The sequence below is a fragment of the Perognathus longimembris genome, chromosome 13, assembly GCF_023159225.1.
Source record: "Perognathus longimembris pacificus isolate PPM17 chromosome 13, ASM2315922v1, whole genome shotgun sequence".
NCBI lineage: Eukaryota > Metazoa > Chordata > Mammalia > Rodentia > Heteromyidae > Perognathus > Perognathus longimembris.
In genome coordinates, this window is record NC_063173.1 from 47,537,557 (window position 1) to 47,557,850 (window position 20,294).

At 50.6% G+C, this 20,294-nt stretch overlaps 1 protein-coding gene across 2 annotated transcripts in view; it reads left to right on the forward strand.

Annotated features, from left to right (window-relative positions):
• Nucleotides 1-18,532, forward strand: part of Cry2 (cryptochrome circadian regulator 2) — a 30,118-nt gene extending 11,586 nt beyond the window's left edge. The window contains exons 4-12 of one of the 2 annotated variants that reach the window (XM_048359613.1): nucleotides 518-702; nucleotides 1,293-1,381; nucleotides 6,532-6,672; nucleotides 8,027-8,338; nucleotides 8,568-8,719; nucleotides 8,843-9,045; nucleotides 9,322-9,414; nucleotides 9,766-9,946; nucleotides 17,262-18,532. In XM_048359613.1, coding sequence (XP_048215570.1) covers nucleotides 518-702; nucleotides 1,293-1,381; nucleotides 6,532-6,672; nucleotides 8,027-8,338; nucleotides 8,568-8,719; nucleotides 8,843-9,045; nucleotides 9,322-9,414; nucleotides 9,766-9,905 — 1,315 coding nt within the window. In that variant the 3' untranslated portion in view covers nucleotides 9,906-9,946; nucleotides 17,262-18,532. The remainder of the gene's footprint in view (nucleotides 1-517; nucleotides 703-1,292; nucleotides 1,382-6,531; nucleotides 6,673-8,026; nucleotides 8,339-8,567; nucleotides 8,720-8,842; nucleotides 9,046-9,321; nucleotides 9,415-9,765; nucleotides 9,947-17,261) is intronic. The other variant, XM_048359612.1, reaches the window with a different exon arrangement.
• Nucleotides 18,533-20,294: the final 1,762 nt, after the last annotated feature.

Genomic DNA, 20,294 nt, shown 5'->3' on the forward strand with positions numbered 1-20,294 from the left:
TGTATACTGCAAAACCTTTGAGACTTAGTTGTTGCCAGCCCCATTCTCTGACTTAGGACCATCAACTGCCCACTACCTCTCTATTCCAAATTGGAGCTAACAGGAAGATGATCTTCCAAGAAAGGAACATTTTCAGCTCTTAAAGAAGTTCCTCCAAGGCCCCATATAGGGTCAAATAGGCCAGGTACCTAGAAGGCCAGTGGAGATGAGAGAGATACAGTCAGTCTCTTTAGGCAGGCTGCATGTAGACACAAGGAACCTGGAATTGAGTCCTGGCTTTGGCCTGCCCTGCTGCATTACTTGAGGCACCTGCTGCAGCTCTCTGGGCTTCATTTTCCCTCTCGGTAAAATAGAGATGCAGCCTTCCTTGTCCCCTCCTTTCCTTTCAGGGGTGGGACCTGTGAAAGCAGAAGAGGAAGCCACCATCAAAGCTTCAAAGTCTGGGCTTTGTTGGGGTGGGCTGGGACCCACAGCACAGGGCCTCATGAGTGATTCCAGGGTGCTTTGGACTCCCCAGGATCATTGAGCTGAACGGGCAGAAGCCTCCCCTCACCTACAAGCGCTTTCAGGCCATCATCAGCCGCATGGAGTTGCCCAAGAAGCCAGTGGGCTCAGTGACCAGCCAGCAGATGGAGAGCTGCAGGGCTGAGATCCAGGAGAATCACGACGACACCTATGGCGTGCCCTCCCTGGAGGAGCTAGGTGCGTGCATACCCCTCAGCCTTTCAGACCACAGCTTCCAGTATAGAGAACAACTTCCTTGTCAAAGTGGTATCTGTTATTATAGAAAGTTCAGGAAATCCAGAGTAGCAAAGGTAGATCTAATATCATCCTCCAAGACAGTCACTATTAATTTTTTTTCTATGTGTTCGTCCAGTCTTGCCATTCATATTTCTACAGTCTGTCTCTAGCTCATACCTCTTACTTGAGTACGACCTCTCTTAAGAGAGTAGAAGGGCTGTCTGGTACTGGTATATCCACAGGCTTCTCAATACCAGGATGACTCCACCCTTCCTCTGCTGCTCCCTGCCTCTCCCTCCATTTTTTGATCTGAACCCAATCAGGTTTTCCCACTGGAAAACTATAGTCCCTGCCAGCTAATCTGAACCAGGCTGGTTCTCAGTGGCCTGGATTGATAAGGGGTGGGATGGGGGAGGCAAGAGAAAGAGGAGAAAACTGGCAGCAGCGGGGAGGGAAGGAACCACAGTGACCTAGAAGATCCTAAAAGTGAAGGGTTTTCTCCGTTCCAAGGATAAGACCTCCAGCTCTGTGACCTGCTGCTTCTCTTGCAGGGTTCCCCACTGAAGGACTTGGCCCAGCTGTCTGGCAAGGAGGAGAGACAGAAGCTCTTGCCCGTTTGGATAAACACTTGGAACGGAAGGTATGGCCCTATTCCAAGCCACAGAGCTGCAGATCCTGCACCCCTGAAGCCGATTTATGTCAGGTCCGTGTCCCTTGCTTGGTGCCTCCTGAGTGCCACTGGTGAAAAGTGAAAACCCCTCCCAGTGGCCACTACCATTGAGAGTCCTTACCTGTGTTGGTCCTTGAGCTGTTCCTCGGATCAGGGCCTGCTAGCATTTTCTCATTTAGTCTTTCCTGCATCCCTACAAGGCAGTGTTATCAAGTATGACATTGAGGCTTAGTGAAGTGAAGGATCTTGCCTGAGGTCACACACTAGGTAAGTAGCAGTGAGACCTAGGTCTGTATGATTACAGTGTTTGCATAATCCTGTCTTTCCATTCTCAGTCAGCTCCCCTTACAAAAAGGTTCCTGGTTAGTAAATGCAAACGGTCAATCATTTTGTGTCAATGTCCTCCATCTTTTTCTGGATCTCCATTTCCATTTACCTGGTCCCAGGGAGCACATGGCCCACCTCCCAGAGCAATGGGGCTGGCCAGAGAAGAGGGCCTGAGGCCCCAGAAGGTACTCCTCAGCACTGTGGCAAGGCCCTCATCACCCTGTGACTAGAGGAGCAGAGCAACTTCTCCAGATACAACTGCCAGCCCCCTATTCCGCGCCCCTACATCCAGCTTGGAGACTGAGCCCCTAAAGGCACTGTGTTTTCTATTCCTGCTCATTTGGCAAGGCATTCTGCCCAACAGCCAGATGATTACATGGGAACAAGGATGTCAAGGCAGGCCTGCTTGGGAAGAATGTTTTCCCAGCCTTGCAGGTACCTAGCCAGAACTGGCAGCTGTACTAATGGTCTCAGCCTCCCTAAACCCAGAAGCCTTGATCCTATCTGGAGGTTTCTACCAGCTGAAACCAAAAGCTGAGGTTCAACATCCAAAGGCCACGAGGGGACCAGCTTCTTCTGTCTGCCTGAAGATGCAGCTTAGCCACATGTAAGCCTAGCATGGACAAAACCCTGGATTCAACCCCTGGGAACAAAAAGAAAAACACAGAAACCTTGTCCAGAAATTCTTGGGCTCGCCTTACAGTCAAAGGTTGGGCCAAGGGCCCAAGTTATGGAGCACTTGTTTAACAAGCATATTGCCCTGAATTTCCAAGCCAGGTATTGCAAAAAGAAAAGAAAAAAAGGTTGGTCAGAGAAAATACCATGTCCTAGGTACCTGGGAGAGCAAAGGGTGCCTCGTGCACAGGAGTTGAAGCTTTGTTTTACCTTTTGTAGACCTTGAAGTCTGAAATGAGTAGCTACCTGTGCCAACATATTCTAGGTATTGGAAACATTGGTAAACAAGACAGGCACAGAGACATTTCTAGGAGCACAATCTGCTGGAGATGATACACATTAAACAGGGGATATTGTTGGGGCTGGGGATATAGCCTAGTGGCAAGAGTGCCTGCCTCGGGCCCTAGGTTCGATTCCCCAGCACCACATATACAGAAAACGGCCAGAAGCGGCGCTGTGGCTCAAGTGGCAGAGTGCTAGCCTTGAGTGGGAAGAAGCCAGGGACAGTGCTCAGGCCCTGAGTCCAAGGCCCAGGACTGGCCAAAAAAAAAAAAAAACAGGGGATATTGAATGTTGAGCAGGTTATGGAGGAAAGAGCATGAGATCTTTTTGCAGTTGGCTTTTTAAAAAGAGAACTTTGTAACACACATAACCAGGAGTTAAGGCATTGCTTTCAGGCATAGCAAGATTCAGGTGTCCAACAAATGCTAGGAAGAGGCTCTTCTCCATCTCTCGGCTCTGCTTTCCTCTGTGATGGTTCGTTCTCATCTAAGCTTTCCTTGAGCAGTGTCAAAGGAAAGTCCTGAGGCAAATCTTACTTAGTTGGCTTGACTTGGATCATGTGTCCTCTGACTCAATTACTGTGCTCTTAGTGGGTAATCACTAATTCAGGAAAGGGAGTTTTCTACAGTTAGATGCTGTTGCCAAAATGGGATGGAGAGGCTTGTGGGAACTGGTGGCTACTTGGAAGATTGAGATCTGAGGATCATGGTTCAAAGCCAGCCTGAGCAGGAAAGTCTGCAAGACTCTTATTTTTTTTTTTAATTTTTTGCCAGGCCTGGGGCTTGAACTCAGGGCCTGAGCACTGTCCCTGGCTTCCTTTTGCTCAAGGCTAGCACTCAGCCACTTGAGCCACAGCACCACTTCTGGCAATTTTCTATATATGTGGTGCTGAGGAATTGAACCTAGGGCTTCATGTATACGAGTCAAGCACTCTTGCCACCAGGCCATATTCCCAGTCCCTGCAAGACTCTTATGTCCAATTAAGCACCAAAAGTGCCAGAAGTGGAGCTGTGGCTCAAGTGGCAAAGAGCTAATCTTGAACAAAAAAAGCTCGAGGACAGTGTCAAGGCCCTGAGTTTAAGCCCAGGATCCGCACGCGTGCGCACACACACACACACACACACACACACACACACAAAGGCAAACTATGATCTTTACCTTGGGTCTATTCAATAGTAAGTGAGCACCCAGTAGTAAGTGGCCCTCAGCAATGCACTAACACCATAAATAGACACAGACAGGTATTGTGTTCCCTTTAAACTTCCCAAATGGTCAAACATAAGCCCACTTCAGTCCCTGGTACCAACCAACCAGGTTGGAGGCAATACACAGATGGAAGACATATTAAATTGCACCATGAGTCTGCAGTCTGTAAAATCCAGTCTGGGAATCTTGATATGTCCAGCAGGCTGGGTTCTGCCACAGAAGAGGAAGTGTGTAGATTCTAAAGAGCTTAAATAGCATATGAAAGTTTTTTAAATGGCCAAGGCTAAACTAGTGCTCAGGGTGCACATCTGTGTGGAAAAGCAACTACCTAAAAAAACACAACTGGAAGAATAAAGTTGTTTCTTCCCAGCATGCTTTGCAAAAGCAGAAAAATTAAGCTGAGCACTGGGGGATCGAGCCTGTGATGGTAGCTACTCAGGAGGCTGAGATCTGAGGATCAAGGTTCAAAGCCAGCCTGGAAAGGAAAGTCTCTGAGACTTATCTCCAATCAACCAGCAAAAATCCAGAAGTAGAGGTATAGCTCAAGCAGTAGAATACCAACCTTGAATGAAAAAGCTAAGTGAAAGTGCAAGGCCCTGAGTTCAAGTACCAGTACAAAAAGGGAAAAAGATTTGGGTCTCAGTCCTGAGAACACCATGAGCACTCTGGTCCCAGCGTGGAGAGCGAACTTTTGTGGGGCTCAGATAATGCAGAGGGGGAGCAGTCCAAAGCTGTCACTGTTGTCCAGTGTAGATAGTATCTAAACCAGATTGGTCACAGTGGAGAAGAGAAATAAAAGGATATATTTGAGCAACATTTGGTCAATAGAACGAGATTTTTCTGAATCGGAAGCCAACAGAAATGTGGGTTTAAAGAGGAGTGTTTATGGGCTGGGGATATAGCCTAGTGGCAAGAGTGCCTGCCTCGGATACACGAGGCCCTAGGTTCGATTCCCCAGCACCACATATACAGAAAAAACGGCCAGAAGCGGCGCTGTGGCTCAAGTGGCAGAGTGCTAGCCTTGAGCGGGAAGAAGCCAGGGACAGTGCTCAGGCCCTGAGTCCAAGGCCCAGGACTGGCCAAAAAAAAAAAAAAAAAAGAGGAGTGTTTATGCAAGGCAGCTGGATGGACCATCTGGGCTATGACCTACAGATGTGGCCAAGAGAGCTATGGGACCAGAGGATCTAGGCAAGAGCCAATATTGGGGCTTCAACATTGAAGGGTGGGCAGAGGAGGTGGAGCCTGTGATAGGCGGAGGCAGCAGCTAGCCAGGTGAGAGACACCCAGGAGAGTGTCTCTGGGGAGTCACTGAGACCCTGAGAATAGAGGAATGAGATGGAGTGAGCGCAGGATCCTGTGCTACTGAGAGTTCCACAGTGCAAGGGCAGTAAACGCCAGCAGGAAGTCCCTGGAGGCCCTTGGGCACCTGTGAGTTTGAGTGGTAAAGCGGGGGAGCAGCCAGGTGGGCTGGAAAGCAGAGGTGGGGGCTGGGAAATACATGGATGGAAACAAATGGGCTGCGGAGTAGGAAACAGGGCCTCCTATGGAGCCCCACAGCATACCACAGGTCCTTTGTTTTGGTGGTTGGTTGCTTGGTTGGTTTCCTCTAGTTTGGTCTGCAGAGAGGAGACATGAGGTCATTTTTTAATGTTCTTGGAGTGGAAACTATTAAAACAATTATGCAAGAAAGGAAGAAAGGAGGGCTCAAAGCCAAGTGGAGGCCTTGGCCATGGGGATGGCCCCAGAAGGGGAGGAGAGGAGTCAGGAGAACTCAGATTCATTGGCCTAAAGTTGAGGTGTTTCCCAGTTGGGTTCCTTACCATAAGGTCAGTCATCTAAAGGGTGGTGGGGTGTGTGGGTGGTCTCAGAAGAGGGTGAAGAAAGGGAGGAAGAGACAGTAGTTACTAGCTGTAATGTAGGAGACGAATTGGAGTCAGAAGCCAGGTCCCACGTTTCCTACAATCATCTCCCTCTCTAGAACCTCAAGAGGACAAGGAGCCTTTGGAACCTGGCTTCTTGTGTTCAGAATGGCTGCTGCGTAAAGAACAGTGGAGATGGAATGAGAGCATGTAGCTTGGAAAGTCAGGAATGTAAAGCCCTGTGTCAGTGGCTGTTGAGTATAAAAACGTGCCTGATCATATTCTGTGACAAGCCGCCCCAGAAGTGAATGTCTCTGTTGGTCCTCAGAAGTAGCTTGTGAGTTCCTGCCTTCCCTGGCTGCTGTTGAACAGTGGTGAAGAGTTGTGGGTATCTATGTTGCTACAGCAGCCTCAGGCCCCTGGTGACCAGAGCTGAGCCAGGGAGATTTTTTTTTTCTTCTGTGTAATTACAAAGTTTGTTCCGTGCTAACGGAATTCTCTCATTTAAGTCTCAGAGATGAGGAGTTCTGTTCTTATTTACTAGCACAGTGGCTGAGGGGCAAAGTCAGGACAAAGCATGGGCCTCTTGTTTATCCCTGAAGTGGTTCCCTGTCCGCCTTTGCTACCATAGAGAGTCAGTGAGCTCTATGCTTTTTTCGTTCTTTGACTTCAAGAAAACCCTCAAGCCCCCAGGACCTTGCCCCTTGTCCAGCCCCTCCCGCCCCCCAACAACTAGGCCTTTCCTTTTACCACCTTTCTTCCCCTTCACAGGCCTGGGTTGCCAACTATGAGAGACCCCGGATGAATGCCAATTCCCTTCTGGCCAGCCCCACAGGCCTGAGCCCTTACCTGCGCTTCGGCTGCCTCTCCTGCCGCCTCTTCTATTACCGCCTGTGGGACCTGTATAAAAAGGTGAGGTGCACAGCCACATGTACTAGATCCAATCAGGCCTGCCAGTACCCTGAAAAGAATCTTGGGCTGTGGGTCTTGTAGGTGCTTGGTCAGAGGTGGAAAAGAGTTGATTTTCAAGAAGTAACAAAGCCAAGCACACACAGATTCACTGATCTAAACCAACCCAGATTTTCTGCTATCCCAGAAGGGATAGCAGGCAAGGATAGGGAATTTAAAGGGGACTTCCATGTACAGCAGTTGCTCATCAGTAATAGAAGGTTGGCCTGGAATTGCTGCATGCTGGGCTGGGCTATGCCGACAAAAGGCAAACAACCTTGTGTTGTGGATTCCCAGAAGAGAGGATAGCAGGTCAGCCTTGGGATTTCTCAGATAATTTTTTTCTTTGTGGGGCTTGAACTCAGGGCCAAGGCATTGTCCCTGAGCTCTTTTTCTCAAGGCTAGTGCTCTATCACTTTGAGCCACAGCTTCACTTCTAGGTTTTCTGGTGGTTAATTGAAGATAAGATTCTCAAAGCCTAGGCTGGCTTTGAACCATAATACTCAGATCTGAGCCTCCTGGGTAGCTAGGATTATAGGTGTGAGCCACCAGCACCTGGCTCTTAGATGATTGTTTTTTCTGCATCGTGTGTGTGTGTGTGTGTGTGTGTGTGTGTGTGTGTGTGTGTGTGTATGTACTCCACATGCACATGCGCCAGTACTGGGGCCTGAGCCCAGAGCCTCATGTTCTCACTTGGCTTTTTTTGCTCTAGGCTGGCACTCTACCACTTAAACCACACCTCCACTTTTGGCTTTTTGCTGGCTAAGGAGAAAAGAATCTCACAGACTTTTCTGTCCAGGCTGGCTTTGAACTTTCATCCTTAGATGAGCTTCCTGAGTAGCTAGAATCACAGGTGTGAGCCACCGATGCCCGCTTGCATCTACATTTTTAATATTATTTTCCATCCTTGTTAGAGTCGAGATTTTGTGGTGTGGATAGCATAGGCAGTTTGGCTGGTAGTCTTACAACTGTAGGTAATCCTGATTTGCACTGAGGCCCCAGATCCAGACTGTTTCATGTGTAGACTATATTTTATATGTGGGGATGTGCAAGTTCCCTTTGACCTTCTAGAAAGTGGAGGATCAAGGCCAGCGTTGGGGAGTCTCCCGCAGCCGTGTCCCTTCCCACAGCTGGTGGCGGTCACGCATGTCGCACAGAGCGGTAGCCTAGCTGACAGGGCCCGGGCCTTGCCTCTCAGGCACACGTGTCACTTCCAAGGGTAGTGCCTGTATATCTGGCACCACCACCATGTTTGGGGTCTCCAGGTTTTTCTTGCGGGTGGCACAGTGCTAAGAGCCGTACTGTGCCCACTCCTCAGGTGAAGCGGAACAGCACCCCTCCCCTGTCCCTGTTTGGGCAACTTCTGTGGCGAGAGTTCTTCTACACGGCGGCCACTAACAACCCCAGGTTTGACCGCATGGAGGGGAACCCCATCTGCATCCAGATCCCCTGGGACCGCAACCCTGAGGCCCTGGCCAAATGGGCTGAGGGCAAAACAGGCTTCCCTTGGATCGACGCCATCATGACCCAACTGAGGCAGGAGGGCTGGATCCACCACCTGGCCAGGCACGCTGTGGCCTGCTTCCTCACCCGCGGGGACCTGTGGGTCAGCTGGGAGAGCGGGGTTCGGGTGAGTGCTTTCTGAGCGGAAGCTCACCTGTACCCTATGATCAGGTCCAGCAAAGGGCAGCCCCCTTGTGGGCCGGAGGATGGGGTGGGACCCCCGGGGTCCAAGAGGCCTCTGCATCCTCCGTGGCTGGCACTCTGCACAGGAATTTGGCTCCTTGGGGTGCTGCAGCGACTTGGGAAGAACTGTAGCCACAAGTTCCCGAGGAAGCTGGTTGTTCCCCTCCCCCTAGGTGTTTGATGAGCTGCTCCTGGATGCCGACTTCAGCGTGAATGCCGGCAGCTGGATGTGGCTGTCCTGCAGTGCTTTCTTCCAACAGTTCTTCCACTGCTACTGCCCCGTGGGCTTCGGCCGCCGCACAGACCCCAGTGGGGACTACATCAGGTGAGGATGCAGGCCAGGCTCTCTGGCTCCCAACCTCTGCGGCCTCCTCCTAGGCTGGGATGCCCTAGGCCTTTTTGAAAGGGTTCAGGTGTGCTGACTAGTATCTGGATGTGTACGTTTCAGGCGCTATCTGCCTAAATTGAAAGGCTTCCCCTCTCGATACATCTACGAGCCCTGGAATGCCCCAGAGTCAATTCAGAAGGCAGCCAAGTGCATCATTGGTGTAGACTACCCACGGCCCATTGTCAACCATGCTGAAACCAGCCGGCTCAACATTGAGCGAATGAAGCAGATCTACCAGCAGCTCTCGCGATACCGGGGACTCTGTAAGTAGCCATTGCCCCTCTCCCACCATCACCTACAGAACAGAGGGATAGATGGAGCTTTCGGAGTGTTTGCAAAGGGAGAATGAGTGTGGTCTTCCAGGCTGAGAAGTTGACTTCCTGGGCCACAGGCCACGAGGCTGGGCAGGATTGGGTGTGTCTCCCTGAGGAGGAGACACAGCCTGTCATGATTCTGCTCTCTGTCCCTTGGTTTCTCGTGCCCTGCAACCCTCTGTAGTCCTGCCGGGCTATAGTCTGACTGCACCTATCTCCCCCTAGGTCTCCTGGCATCTGTCCCTTCCTGTGTGGAAGACCTCAGCCACCCTGTGACCGAGCCCAACTCAAGCCAGGCTGGGAGCATCAGCGGCACAGGTGAGTAGAGGAGCAGCTTCTGGTCCACAGCCTTCTTAGCCGCCTGTCACCTTCTGTGGCCTGTGCCACCACTGCAGTCATTCAGGGCCAAGGCCAAAATGAATACATGCAGAGAGGTGCTTCGGTTCCCTCCAGGGGCACAGAGATACTAAGGGAACCAAGTATGTTAATTTCAGATGGCAAGGGCCTTGGGTGAAAGGGTTTCCTGCAGTTAATGTTGAAAGGAAGGCAGGGGCGGGTCTGAGGAGCAGCCTGCTCCAGACTCACTGCCCCTAAAGAACTGTCACTGTGTAGTGTGGGGTCCTCTGCCTGTATGTCCCATCTGTGACCCTTCAACCTACCTCCCCACAGGCCCCAGACCACTTCCCAGCGGCCCAGCTTCCCCGAAACGCAAGCTGGAAGCAGCTGAGGAGCCACCGGGTGAAGAACTCAGCAAACGGGCCAGGGTGGCGGAATCACCTGCCCCAGAGCTGCCAAGCAAGGACTCCTGAGCGTGAGTGGCAGCAGCTTAGAGTCCTCCTCAGGAGGGAAGGTGGGAGAAAGCTGGGGCATGGTGTGGAAAACTGCTGCTTGCCAGCTGGAGGCAAGAACAACAAACTAGATTAGAACCTGGTAGGGGATTTCCTGATGCTTAAGATGTCAACTTAGGGACTGGGAATATGGCCTAGTGGTAAAGTGCTCATCTTGTATACATGAAGCCCTGGGTTCGATTCCTCAGCACCACATATACAGAAAAAACCAGGAGTGGCACTGTGGCTCAAGTGGTAGAGTGCTAGCCTTGAGCCAAAAAAAAAAAACAAGAAGCCAGAGACAGTGCTCAGGCCGAGTTCAAGCCCCAGGACTGCCCCTCCCCCCCAAAAAATATATTTCAACTTAGAAGTTTCACTATTCTGCCAGGCATAGTGGTCCATGCCTGTAATTCCAGCCACTAGGGAAGCAGAAGTAAGAGTGAATATTTAAGGCTAGTCTAGGCAACTTAGCAAGATTCTGTCTCAAAATAAAAACAAAAAAACTGCTCAGTAGCTGGGCACTAGTGGCTCACGCCTGTAATCCTACATACTCAGGAGGCTGAGATCTGAAGATCATGGTTTGAAGCTGACCCAGGCAGGAAAGTTTGTGAGACTCTTATCTCCAATTAACCACCAGAAAACTGGAAGTGGAGCTGTTGTTCTTAAGTGGTAGAGTGCTAGTCTTGAGCGAAAAAGCTCAGGGACAACACCCAGGCCCTGAGTTCAAGCCCCATGATTAACACATCTGAGACCCTGGGTACCATCAAAAAGAAAAATCTTATCATCCTGATTTTTACACCTTCTAAAATTTAAAAGGAAATTTAAAAATCAAAGACATTTTTTGTTGGCTGGACAAAGGGAAAGAAAGGGTCTTTCTTGGTTGTGTTGGGGTTTGGTGCTTTCTTCCTCTTAGGGTGATCATACCCAACAGGAAGACGTTAGATGGTGGGGTGTGAATCTAGGGCTGGGTGGGTGGAGGGCCGCTCCAGTCCACATTGCCCTGCAGGCTGTGTTATGGTGGATGGCCACTGGAGGGCAGCACTGAGCTTACGGACGTGGGAGCAGGCTGTGCAGTGCTGGCTCAGCCACTAAGGACCAGAAGCCCAACCTCCCATCAGCTGTACCTTTTACATCCGCTTCCCCATTACACCTTCCCCCACATCACGGCTGCAGCTTTACACTTCCCTGACAGGAGTCATCTTTACATCTTTTCAGGAAGCCTCCTGAATCATAAAAAAAAAAAAGGAAAAACAAACCTCTCTTCCTTCACCGACATAGGAAAGGCCTTTTATAAAGCCTCTCATCAGGCAACTGTAGAGCAGTGTCTGATCTGAGTCATTGTGTCAAGCTGTTCTTTACATGCCATGTCTGCGTCAGTAGGTAGGAGGGAGGGGCTTTTTTCTATGAAATGGTTTCTTTCACTGTGGCCATCCTTTTGAGTGTCTAGGTTTGTTTGCTCAGCAAGAACCTCTGCCTTGACTGGGCTCTCTGACGTGGACTGCCAGTGGATAGATTGTGCTATTTTATCCCTGGGAGCTGGTGCTATGCACCAGCTACTCTCTCGGCTATCTATCTCTTAGCCCTGTGATACCAAGCAGAATGCCTTCAATATAAATCTGTAGCTTGCCAGTGCTCTGATTTCAAGGACTATGAAAGAACCAAGATATCAGGTATATGAAGTGCTTAGTAGCTAATGGCATCTAGTTCAGGAGGAAATTGTTATCAGCTGAGGTATGAGGAACGGGAAGTAGAAAACAAAACAAGACAGGAGTTGGGTAGTTGGGTGTTGGTAGCTCACGCCTATAACTTTCGGAGACTTTTTTTTTTTTTTTGTCCAGTCCTGGGCCATGAACTCAGCGTCTGAGCACTGTACTGTCCCTGGCTTCTTTTTTGTTCAAGGCTAGCACTCTGCCACTTGAGCCACAGCGCCACTTCTGGCCATTTTCTGTATATGTGGTGCTGAGGAATCGAACTCAGGGCCTCATGTATACGAGGCAAGCACTCTTGCCACTAGGCCATATTCTCAGCCCCCTTTCGGAGACTTTTATCTGCAGTTAACTAGAAAAAAAAAACCCACAGAAATGGAGCTGTCGTTCAAGTGTTAAGAATACTATGTTTGAGCAGAAAAGCCAAATGAGAGTTCAAGGTTCTGAGTTCAAAGTAAAGTGCAGCACTCCGGTGAAAGCAGGATCCTGATGTACGTGCTTCTGTGTTTATCCAGTCCGTTCTGGGCCCCACATGCTGCATGGACCGTGTCCCTGAGGCTCTGCAGCAGAAGCTGCTGGAGCTTTATACTGAGGGGGTGGCCTGCCCCCTCTCTCCTGCCCTAATTAGCCATGAGGCTTTGAGCTGGATATCTTTTGAGTGGCTGTAGGAGGGAGGTGTGAATAATCATTCTTTTCCCACCTGAACGCTCCCTCCTGGGTGTGTGAGGTCTCTTGCTTCAGAGCTCTATGGCTTTGTGATTTTGGAAGTCCAAGACTTCTGGCTTGTGACACTATAAGATAGACAGTCATTTACAGTTGAAACCAGTACTGCAGAAAAGCACATCAGGTGCCTAGGTAGAGTGCTCACCTCCAGTTCACACCAACAAATGTTCTGCAGCTAGTTTAGTTTTACAGTGTTAACTAAACTGAAAACAGACCAGCTTCTAAATACCTCTCCTGTCAGCTGGCTGCCCGTAATCCCCAGAGCTGCTGACTGCTCAGGATTCCATCGGCCTTGGCCTTGAATTGTGCACAGATGGCCCTCATTGGTCCAATTATTTTAGCATGGAAGGACAGCTCACATGTTCCATTTGCCCTTCTGCAGGTACATGGTGACCGATGGAGAGAAACCTGTCAGGTGTAGAAGGTTCATGGCCAAGGAGCCCTTTCCCCTTCCTGGCCTGCCCAGACCTGACTTGTGGAATCTCTTCATTGTCACTTTGAGCCTTGCTTAGTTGTTCATTTCCCCCTAGCATGTGACAGGCCCTGACAGTCTGTTAAATGTGGAGATGGTGACAGCCTGTCATTCAGAAAAGAACCTCTGTGCTCTACACTCAGGCCCAAGTCTGCACCCAACTCCTGCTACTGTGAGACTCCCTCTAGGTTGTCCCGCCTCTCCGCCTCTCCATCACCATTCCTGACCTGGAAATGAGAAGGAAGAGCTCAGTGTCCCTCGGCACTGAATACAAAGTTGCTAAGAGGCCCTTTGGTACAAAGAAAGGGAAGGGCATAGTTGGAGGCCCAGGATGGAGCTGAGAGCAACAGCTCACACTCCAGGAAGCTCCACTCGGCTCTGAACTTCCAGGTCCTGGTTTGGAAGCCAATTGCTGGCCCTCTGCCTTTCTCACTCCCCCACATGGTGGGGAAGGGGAAGCCCTGAGAGCCAGAACCAGCATCCAGAGCCTCCCGCAGCCCTCCCACGTCTCCCGCTTTGTGGGTCCTGTTGGCACAGCTCATGTGTGCAAGCTGTGCACATGCCCCTCACATGGGGCTCCTGAGAAAGGGCAGCGGCTGGTTGTTGCTTCTTGGTAGCATCTAAGGAACGGGAAGGGCTGTAAGGGCAGAGGTGCTAGGAGACTGTCCAAACCAACACTGGGGGCAGAGGGAAGCAGTCATTAGCTTCCTTGCCATTGTAGCTGCCTCTTTTCATGACAGGTGGAGATAGGACAACAGAGGCTGATTTTCCAGTACCCATGTTATGAGTTGGTTTCCCCTCCATGTCATTCCCCTGGCTGCCTTCCTTTGCCTCTAGTGCTACTGTCATCATTTTCTTGCAAGGCTCATTTGATTTCCCCAGCCCCTTTTTCTGCAGACACCTGCCCTAGCTTGAGAGAAGAAACATGGTGACTTGCTGAACAGGCCTTGGACTTCCTTTGCAGACAAGGACAAACTGGTTCTTTTAAACCTCTGTGTTCTCCAATAGTGACTTGGAGCCAGTGTAAGAGGCTTGAGTGACTAGGGCCTGTCTGAGAGCCTACAGCACCTGCTGTCCAGAGACTAGCAAGATAAAATGGCACCCACCTGCTCCTCAGCCCCCTTCCCCACCCCACCCCCAGTTGAGACATTGGTTCCAAACTCTGTGGGATCCTTGCCTTTGGAGAGGCCGATGGAATATGGAGCCTTTCCCCCAGAACATGCACATGTCCACAATGGAGTGCTATTCAGCCATGAAAAAGAATGCATTCCTTAAACTTGCAGCAGCAGGGATGGAACTGGAAAGCATCATGTTAAGTGAAATAAGCCAGGCCCAGAAAGACACAGTGCCCCCATGATCTCACTCCCATGAGGAATGTGAGGAGAAAGTTGATTGGAGAAGCTAGGGAGAACTTCAGGGTGAGGGCAGGACAGGGGAAGATCAACAGGACCAGGTTGTCAGCAGACAAAGGTAAGAGGTTTGGCTGGCCTGTAGACAGTTATGTACTGTGCATTTCAAAAAGCTAGAAGAAAGCAGTTTGAGTGTTTTCTCCATAAAGAACTGATATGTGGACACGCAGTATACAGTGTATACATATGCCACACATACATGAATGTATGGCACCCTATAATATGCAATCACAATTTTTATATTTTTTTTCAAATTTTTATTATCAAACTGATGTACAGAGAGGTTACAGTTTCATACGTTAGGCATTGGATACATTACTTGTACTGTTTGTTACCTCGTCCCTCTCCCCCCCCTCCTTCCTCCCCCTTTCCAATTTTTATATTTTTATGTATTAATTAAAATGATTTTCTTTAGTGGACTCCTAAGCCAGGGCCAGTGGCTTACGCCTATATAACCCTAGCTACACAGGAAGCCAGCCCCAGCAGGAATGTCTGTGAGACTCTTACCTCCAATTATCCAGCAGGAATCTGAAAGTGGAGGTGTGGCTCAAATGGTAGAACACTTGAGCACAAAAGCTAAGGGACATCCAACCTGAGTTTGAGCCCTAGCACCAGGAGATAGCTCCTATGCCCATATCCCCAGGCTCAGAACTGCACTCTTCACAAACTGCTCTTCCCACCTGTCTAACACTTCTGAAGTGACTCCCGAGAGCAAGCCCTTGTTCTAGGGAAAGATCTACAAGCAGGCTTTGCCTCCTCTGAGTTCTGAAGATGGAGACAGCTAGAACTCGAGGGCCCTTAGTGGCATGTGCTCCAACAGGAAGTTACTGCGTTTCAGAGAATACTTGCTGTGGTTTCACAGGGCCAGCTCTCTGTGTAGAACACAAACTCACTAACAAGTGTGTTTGTTTGTAGTGACAATATGGCTCGGCATTCCAGGACTTGCTAAGAGGGAAACATGGTTGAAAGTAGGAAGTGAAATACTCAATTTTTAAAATGAGGCATTCACAACTTTGGCTATCCATCTCACCCAGTTCCTAAGAACCTCATCATCTAGACACAGTCTGCTTCAGATTTAGCACATGGCCTGAAAAGGATCGCAGTACTGGAAGGCTGATGTAGGAGACATGGGAGCCAGGCGTGTGTGTGTGTGTGTGTGTGTGTGTGTGTGTGTGTGTGTGTGTGTGTGTTACAGTCCTGGGGCTTGAACTCAGGGCCTGGGCACTGTCTCTGAGCTTTTTTGCTCAAGGCAAGCACTCTATCACTTTGAGACATAATGCCCACTTCTGGTTTTCTGGTCCTTAAATGGGAATAAGGGTCTCCTGGACTGTCCTGCCCAGAATGGCTTTGAACCAAGATCCTCAGATCTCAGCCTCCTGAGTAGATAGGATTATAGATGGGAGCCACCTGCTCTTGGTGTCCATGCTTTCAAGACTTTTAAGAGTATTTTTCCTTTTGGTGTAACATTTTAATGTCCATTTCTGTTGCTTAGATATTAGTGTTTTTGCCACCATGTTGTTTCCTCTTTTTGCATCCTCTAAAAGTCTTCATGAGGAATGCTGTATGTAAAGATTCTTACTGGTTTACAGAAGCAATCACAGCACAGGCTTTGGAATTAGAAAGACCTGGGATCCCTGTCTTGGCGCTGCCATTCAAAAGTGAATGTGTTTGGTAAAGTCACTTCTTTTCTTACCTGAAAATGGAGGCCAAATATTCAGGGTTAATGGACTGCAAACTATATTTATCTGTGATGGCTGCCTTAACAACGTACTTCAGACCGGGCAGCATCTGTGGATGCAAATATATGGCTTTGGAGGGCAAAGTTGAAAATCATGGGAGGTCTCCGTTTGGCTCTCAATGGCCTTCTCTCTGTGTCTTCACATAGTTTTCATGCTCCTGTCTGAGTCTATATCTCCTCTTTGTATTGGATTAGGGGTCACCCTCAGCTCTTCATTTTCACATTCTGAAGTACTGGGGCTAGGCCTTGCACGTATGAATGGGGCCGTGAGTCAGCCACGGCAGGCTCAGTAAGTCTGTGAGTGTTGTCAGCACCCCCCCCCCCACCAGCATCCTGGCAGTACAGACTTAGAGTGGAGCCTTGCATGTCTCCGCAGGCTCTGGCACACAAAACCTCCTTATACAGGCAAGCCAGTCTCAGAACCTATTCTCACGGATGAGGCCATTTCTTCTCTCTGCCTCAGATTCAAGATCTTAATACACCTTTAAAATTAATCATCCTGGTGTCTGCTCATCTTTCTATCCTCTCTCCCTATCTTCTGGCCCTGTGGTGGATTTCTTTTATCTGCACATAGAAATTTGCTCACCGCTGCCAGGTGTCGGTGGCTCACACCTGTGATCCTAGCTACTCAGGAGGCTGAGATCTGAGGATCAAGGTTCAAAGCCAGCCCAGGGAGAAAAGTCCCCATGAGATTTTTTTTTTGGGGGGGAGGGTACGGGAGGTCTGCTGCTCGAGATTGTAACTCAAGACTGCAGCCATGTTTTATTCTTTTTTTTCCCCATGAGATTTTAACTCCAATTAACCATTAAAACTGGAAGTGGAGCTGTGGCTCAAGTGGTAGAGCAGCTAGCCTTGATCACAGAGCCTCAGGGACAGTGGCCAGGCCTTGAGTTCAAGCCCCAGGACCAATTAAAAAAAAAAAGAAATTTGTTCACCTGCGGAATCTAAACCCGCTCATGGTTGGCTTCTGTTGGTTCTCCATCTCCAGAAGCAGCCGATGTGCTTCCGTCATATGAGAGCAAGTGTCACCCGAGGCTTTCAGTGATTGTCACATAGCACTGTCCTCCTTGGCTGCACTCAGCTCTGGCAGTTTGTCTGCAGGGAGCTCCTCTGGTGTGCACACTGCACAGGTGCAACTACCTGTTCTCAAAACTGCAGCCTGGGAAGCACAGCCTGAGCCCTACCCACCTCCCATTCCAAGTGTCTCCGGGGAGGTAACAGGGCAGCTCACGTGTCTGGGCGACTGAGCATCCTCCTGAATGCTGCTTTGCACTTGTTTTTCTCTTTCAGTTGCAGAGCTGTAGCTCCGTGAGCAAAGCCTGGGTGCCCAAGCAGCCACCATGGCCACAGAGTACGACCTGCAGAGAAGCTGATCGCTGACCAAGAGCGCGCAAGCGTGTGTGTGCATGTGTGCGGAGGGAGAACTGGTGTGCTGTGTGCGTGTGCATGCATCTGTTTACCTGTTATGATCCTGAGTGCTGCCTGGGCTGGGGGAGTGCCCGAAGCACGCCACCCTATGGGAGGCCAGAGGTCATGGCATGTGATCACCTTCCACCAAGCCCTGAGAGTCCCCTTGTCCAAATGGGACATAGCAGTAGGACCGTAGCTGGGATTCTGGCATCTGCTCCCATCCACACATCCCACTGAGGAACCGAGGACTCGATTTGGGGCTCTGTCCAAAGTGTGGGATTCTAGAGGCATCCACTGAATTCCCATTTCCTGACATTGGTACGCTGGGTATGCTAGAGTAGAGTAGGCAGATTTGTCCAGACTTAACCACCTTCCTTGCGTCTTACTCTGAATCCCTGTTCTCAGCTCCACAGACTTCCGTGGGCATCTGGGATAAGCATGAGGCTATAGACGGAGCTGGGAAGTTTCCTCCCTCATACAGCGTGTACTCAGGTACCTGATGTGTGCACCAGCACTATAGAGACAAAGACAGCACACCCACCTTTTCAGGCTTTGGACCTATAGAGAGGAGCAAAATCTCAGCTCTCACTGTTCCTTCCCCAGAAGCCTTGAGCTAGTCTCCATCTAGCCAGGAGGTGCAAAAGGCAGGGTCAGACTGGGGACCTCTGTCCGGAGGAGACCAGGTGCTGATGGCTTATGGCCCCCCTGGCTCCTCTGGCCACACTCCAAGGTACCACAGTGTCCCAATATGGCCAGCTGATGCCAGCCAGAAAAGAGAGCCAGGCTTTGTTCTAGAGGCTTCCAGGGCCTTCCCTGGGCGGCTCAGCACCCAAGCTGCTATGTCAGCTCTGCAGTAGCCAAGGACTCAGGCAGAGGGACTGAGGGCTGGGTGCTGCCACGGGTGATTGGCAGAAGGAGAGAGTATGTCCGGCACACCCTCCCTCCCGAAGCAGCAGTGGGAGGTTTGGCCAGAGAAGCCGAGCCTTGCATTCCAGGAGGGCCAGTCCTCCCGCCTGTCCCTCCCACTGCCTCAGGCTCCTGTGGAGATAGCAGTCACGAAAAGGACTGTGGTCAACCATAGCAAGTCTTCCTTCTACCCCTGTGGCCTGCACTTGAGCCACTGTGTGTGTGTGTGTGTGTGTGTGTGTGTGTGTGTGTGTGTGTGTGTATGAGGGCATGTGTGCATGTGTGCACGCTCGCCCACAAAGCTCAAAAGCTAATTCCTGTTTAGATTGTTCTCACATGTAACATTAAGCTGGCCTCTGGGCCTTTTCCTCTCTACCTCCCCTGTGACCTTTCCTAACCTCAGAGCTGTTCACCCCCTGGCCCTCCTTGTCCTCTGTCCTCAGCCAGAACGGGGGGGTCAGGCTCCTATCCCTACAACTGTCCAGCGTCTTGTCAGGGTTCTTCCTGAGGTATCCCCAGGTTTTCTCAGCAGAGACCTGCTTTTAGAGTCCAACTGTTGTGTTTGTCACCTCACCTAGTGTGTCCCAAGGCCATGTGGGAAAACAGACACAAGGAATGGGATGGGGCCTTCCCGCTGCCCACAGTTCCAGCCAGTGGGGAAGGAGTGAGCATGAAGAGTGGGCCTGACGAGGGCCAAGGCTGAAGGCCACATTCAGTTCTTACTGAGCAGCGCCTTCAGCCCCTGGGATGACTTTGCTGTATATTTGATGATGACACTCTTCCCTAACGAGCAAGGTGGCGAGGCCACTCCTGCCCTCCACTGTTGCTGGAGAGCTGGCCTGTCCCAGCGCTCGGGCTCAGGCAGCTTCACGTCATGCCAGCCTTCTAGCCCAGGTGGCTAGAAGGGGCTGTCACAGGACAGCGCCCCAAATCCTGCTCCAAGGGCCAGCATGGGGAAGAGATGGTCGCAGAAAAAAAAAATGCACTTTATAGATTTTTTTTCTATTGCTCCGAAGATGTTTCTCCCACAGTTTGTGAATATTCACTTGTTTTATAAACGTCTGATCCTGTCTGAGTTAAGCTGTGTTGTCAATCTTGTGGGGCTCTGGGGACCAGGGGCTGGTAATACCAGGCTGAACCTGAGTGCCGTTTCTGGCTGGACCAGCTTGCTGCTTCTGCTGGGGCTGAAAGCCTCTTCCTCCCTGGAGACAGACTTCAGGCCAGCTCCCAGGGGACCTGACTGGTGGCAGCTCCGGAGCTGGGGTCAGCTGGGAGAACAGTGCGGCGCACGCTGGGCTGCACCGGGGTTCTCGGTTGCTCTGTGGCTGGGCCCTCAACCCACCCTTCACCCTCTGTACCCACTGCATGCAGTGGTGCAGTGAGGGGTGTGTGGGTCCTCAGACCACACAGTCGACACCTTCCACAGCCACACCTGAGGCCTGGGTGCTGGCTTTGTCTCAGGCTGTCTGGCCAGAATGCCATGTGTATGGGCTGTCCTGCCGGAAAGAGACCCAGGCAAAGCCAGAGACATTCAGAACCCCCACCTGGCCCTGCACAGAAAGGGGGGGTTTGACTCAACTCCCTCTTGGCTCTACTTTGAAGTATGTGCTCACCTCCATCCCACCACGACCGGGGCTGGTGCTCCCCCTTCTTAAGGTGTTTCATGTGGTTTTGGCTGAACTTGGGAGCATAAGGGTCTGGAAGAGGGAGCTGTCCTATAAAGAAACATACCTGACTCCTAAGGGTGCTTCCAAGCTGACAGAAGCAGCCATTCTCATTAGCCATGTTAATTAGGCACGACTGCTTTCTTGGGAGGAAAATACAGGCGCCACAGTAGCAGATGGTTCCTGGGAGGGCCTAGTGTGAGAAGCTTGAGCCAAAATAGCAGAAGTAAAATACCCCACCACCCCCTTTGGGCCCTAATGGCAAGGAGAAAAGAGATTGCCACCACCTTTGGTTCTGGGATGTTCTCAGGGCTAGAGCAGAGGGTTGCAGCACCCTGTGGAG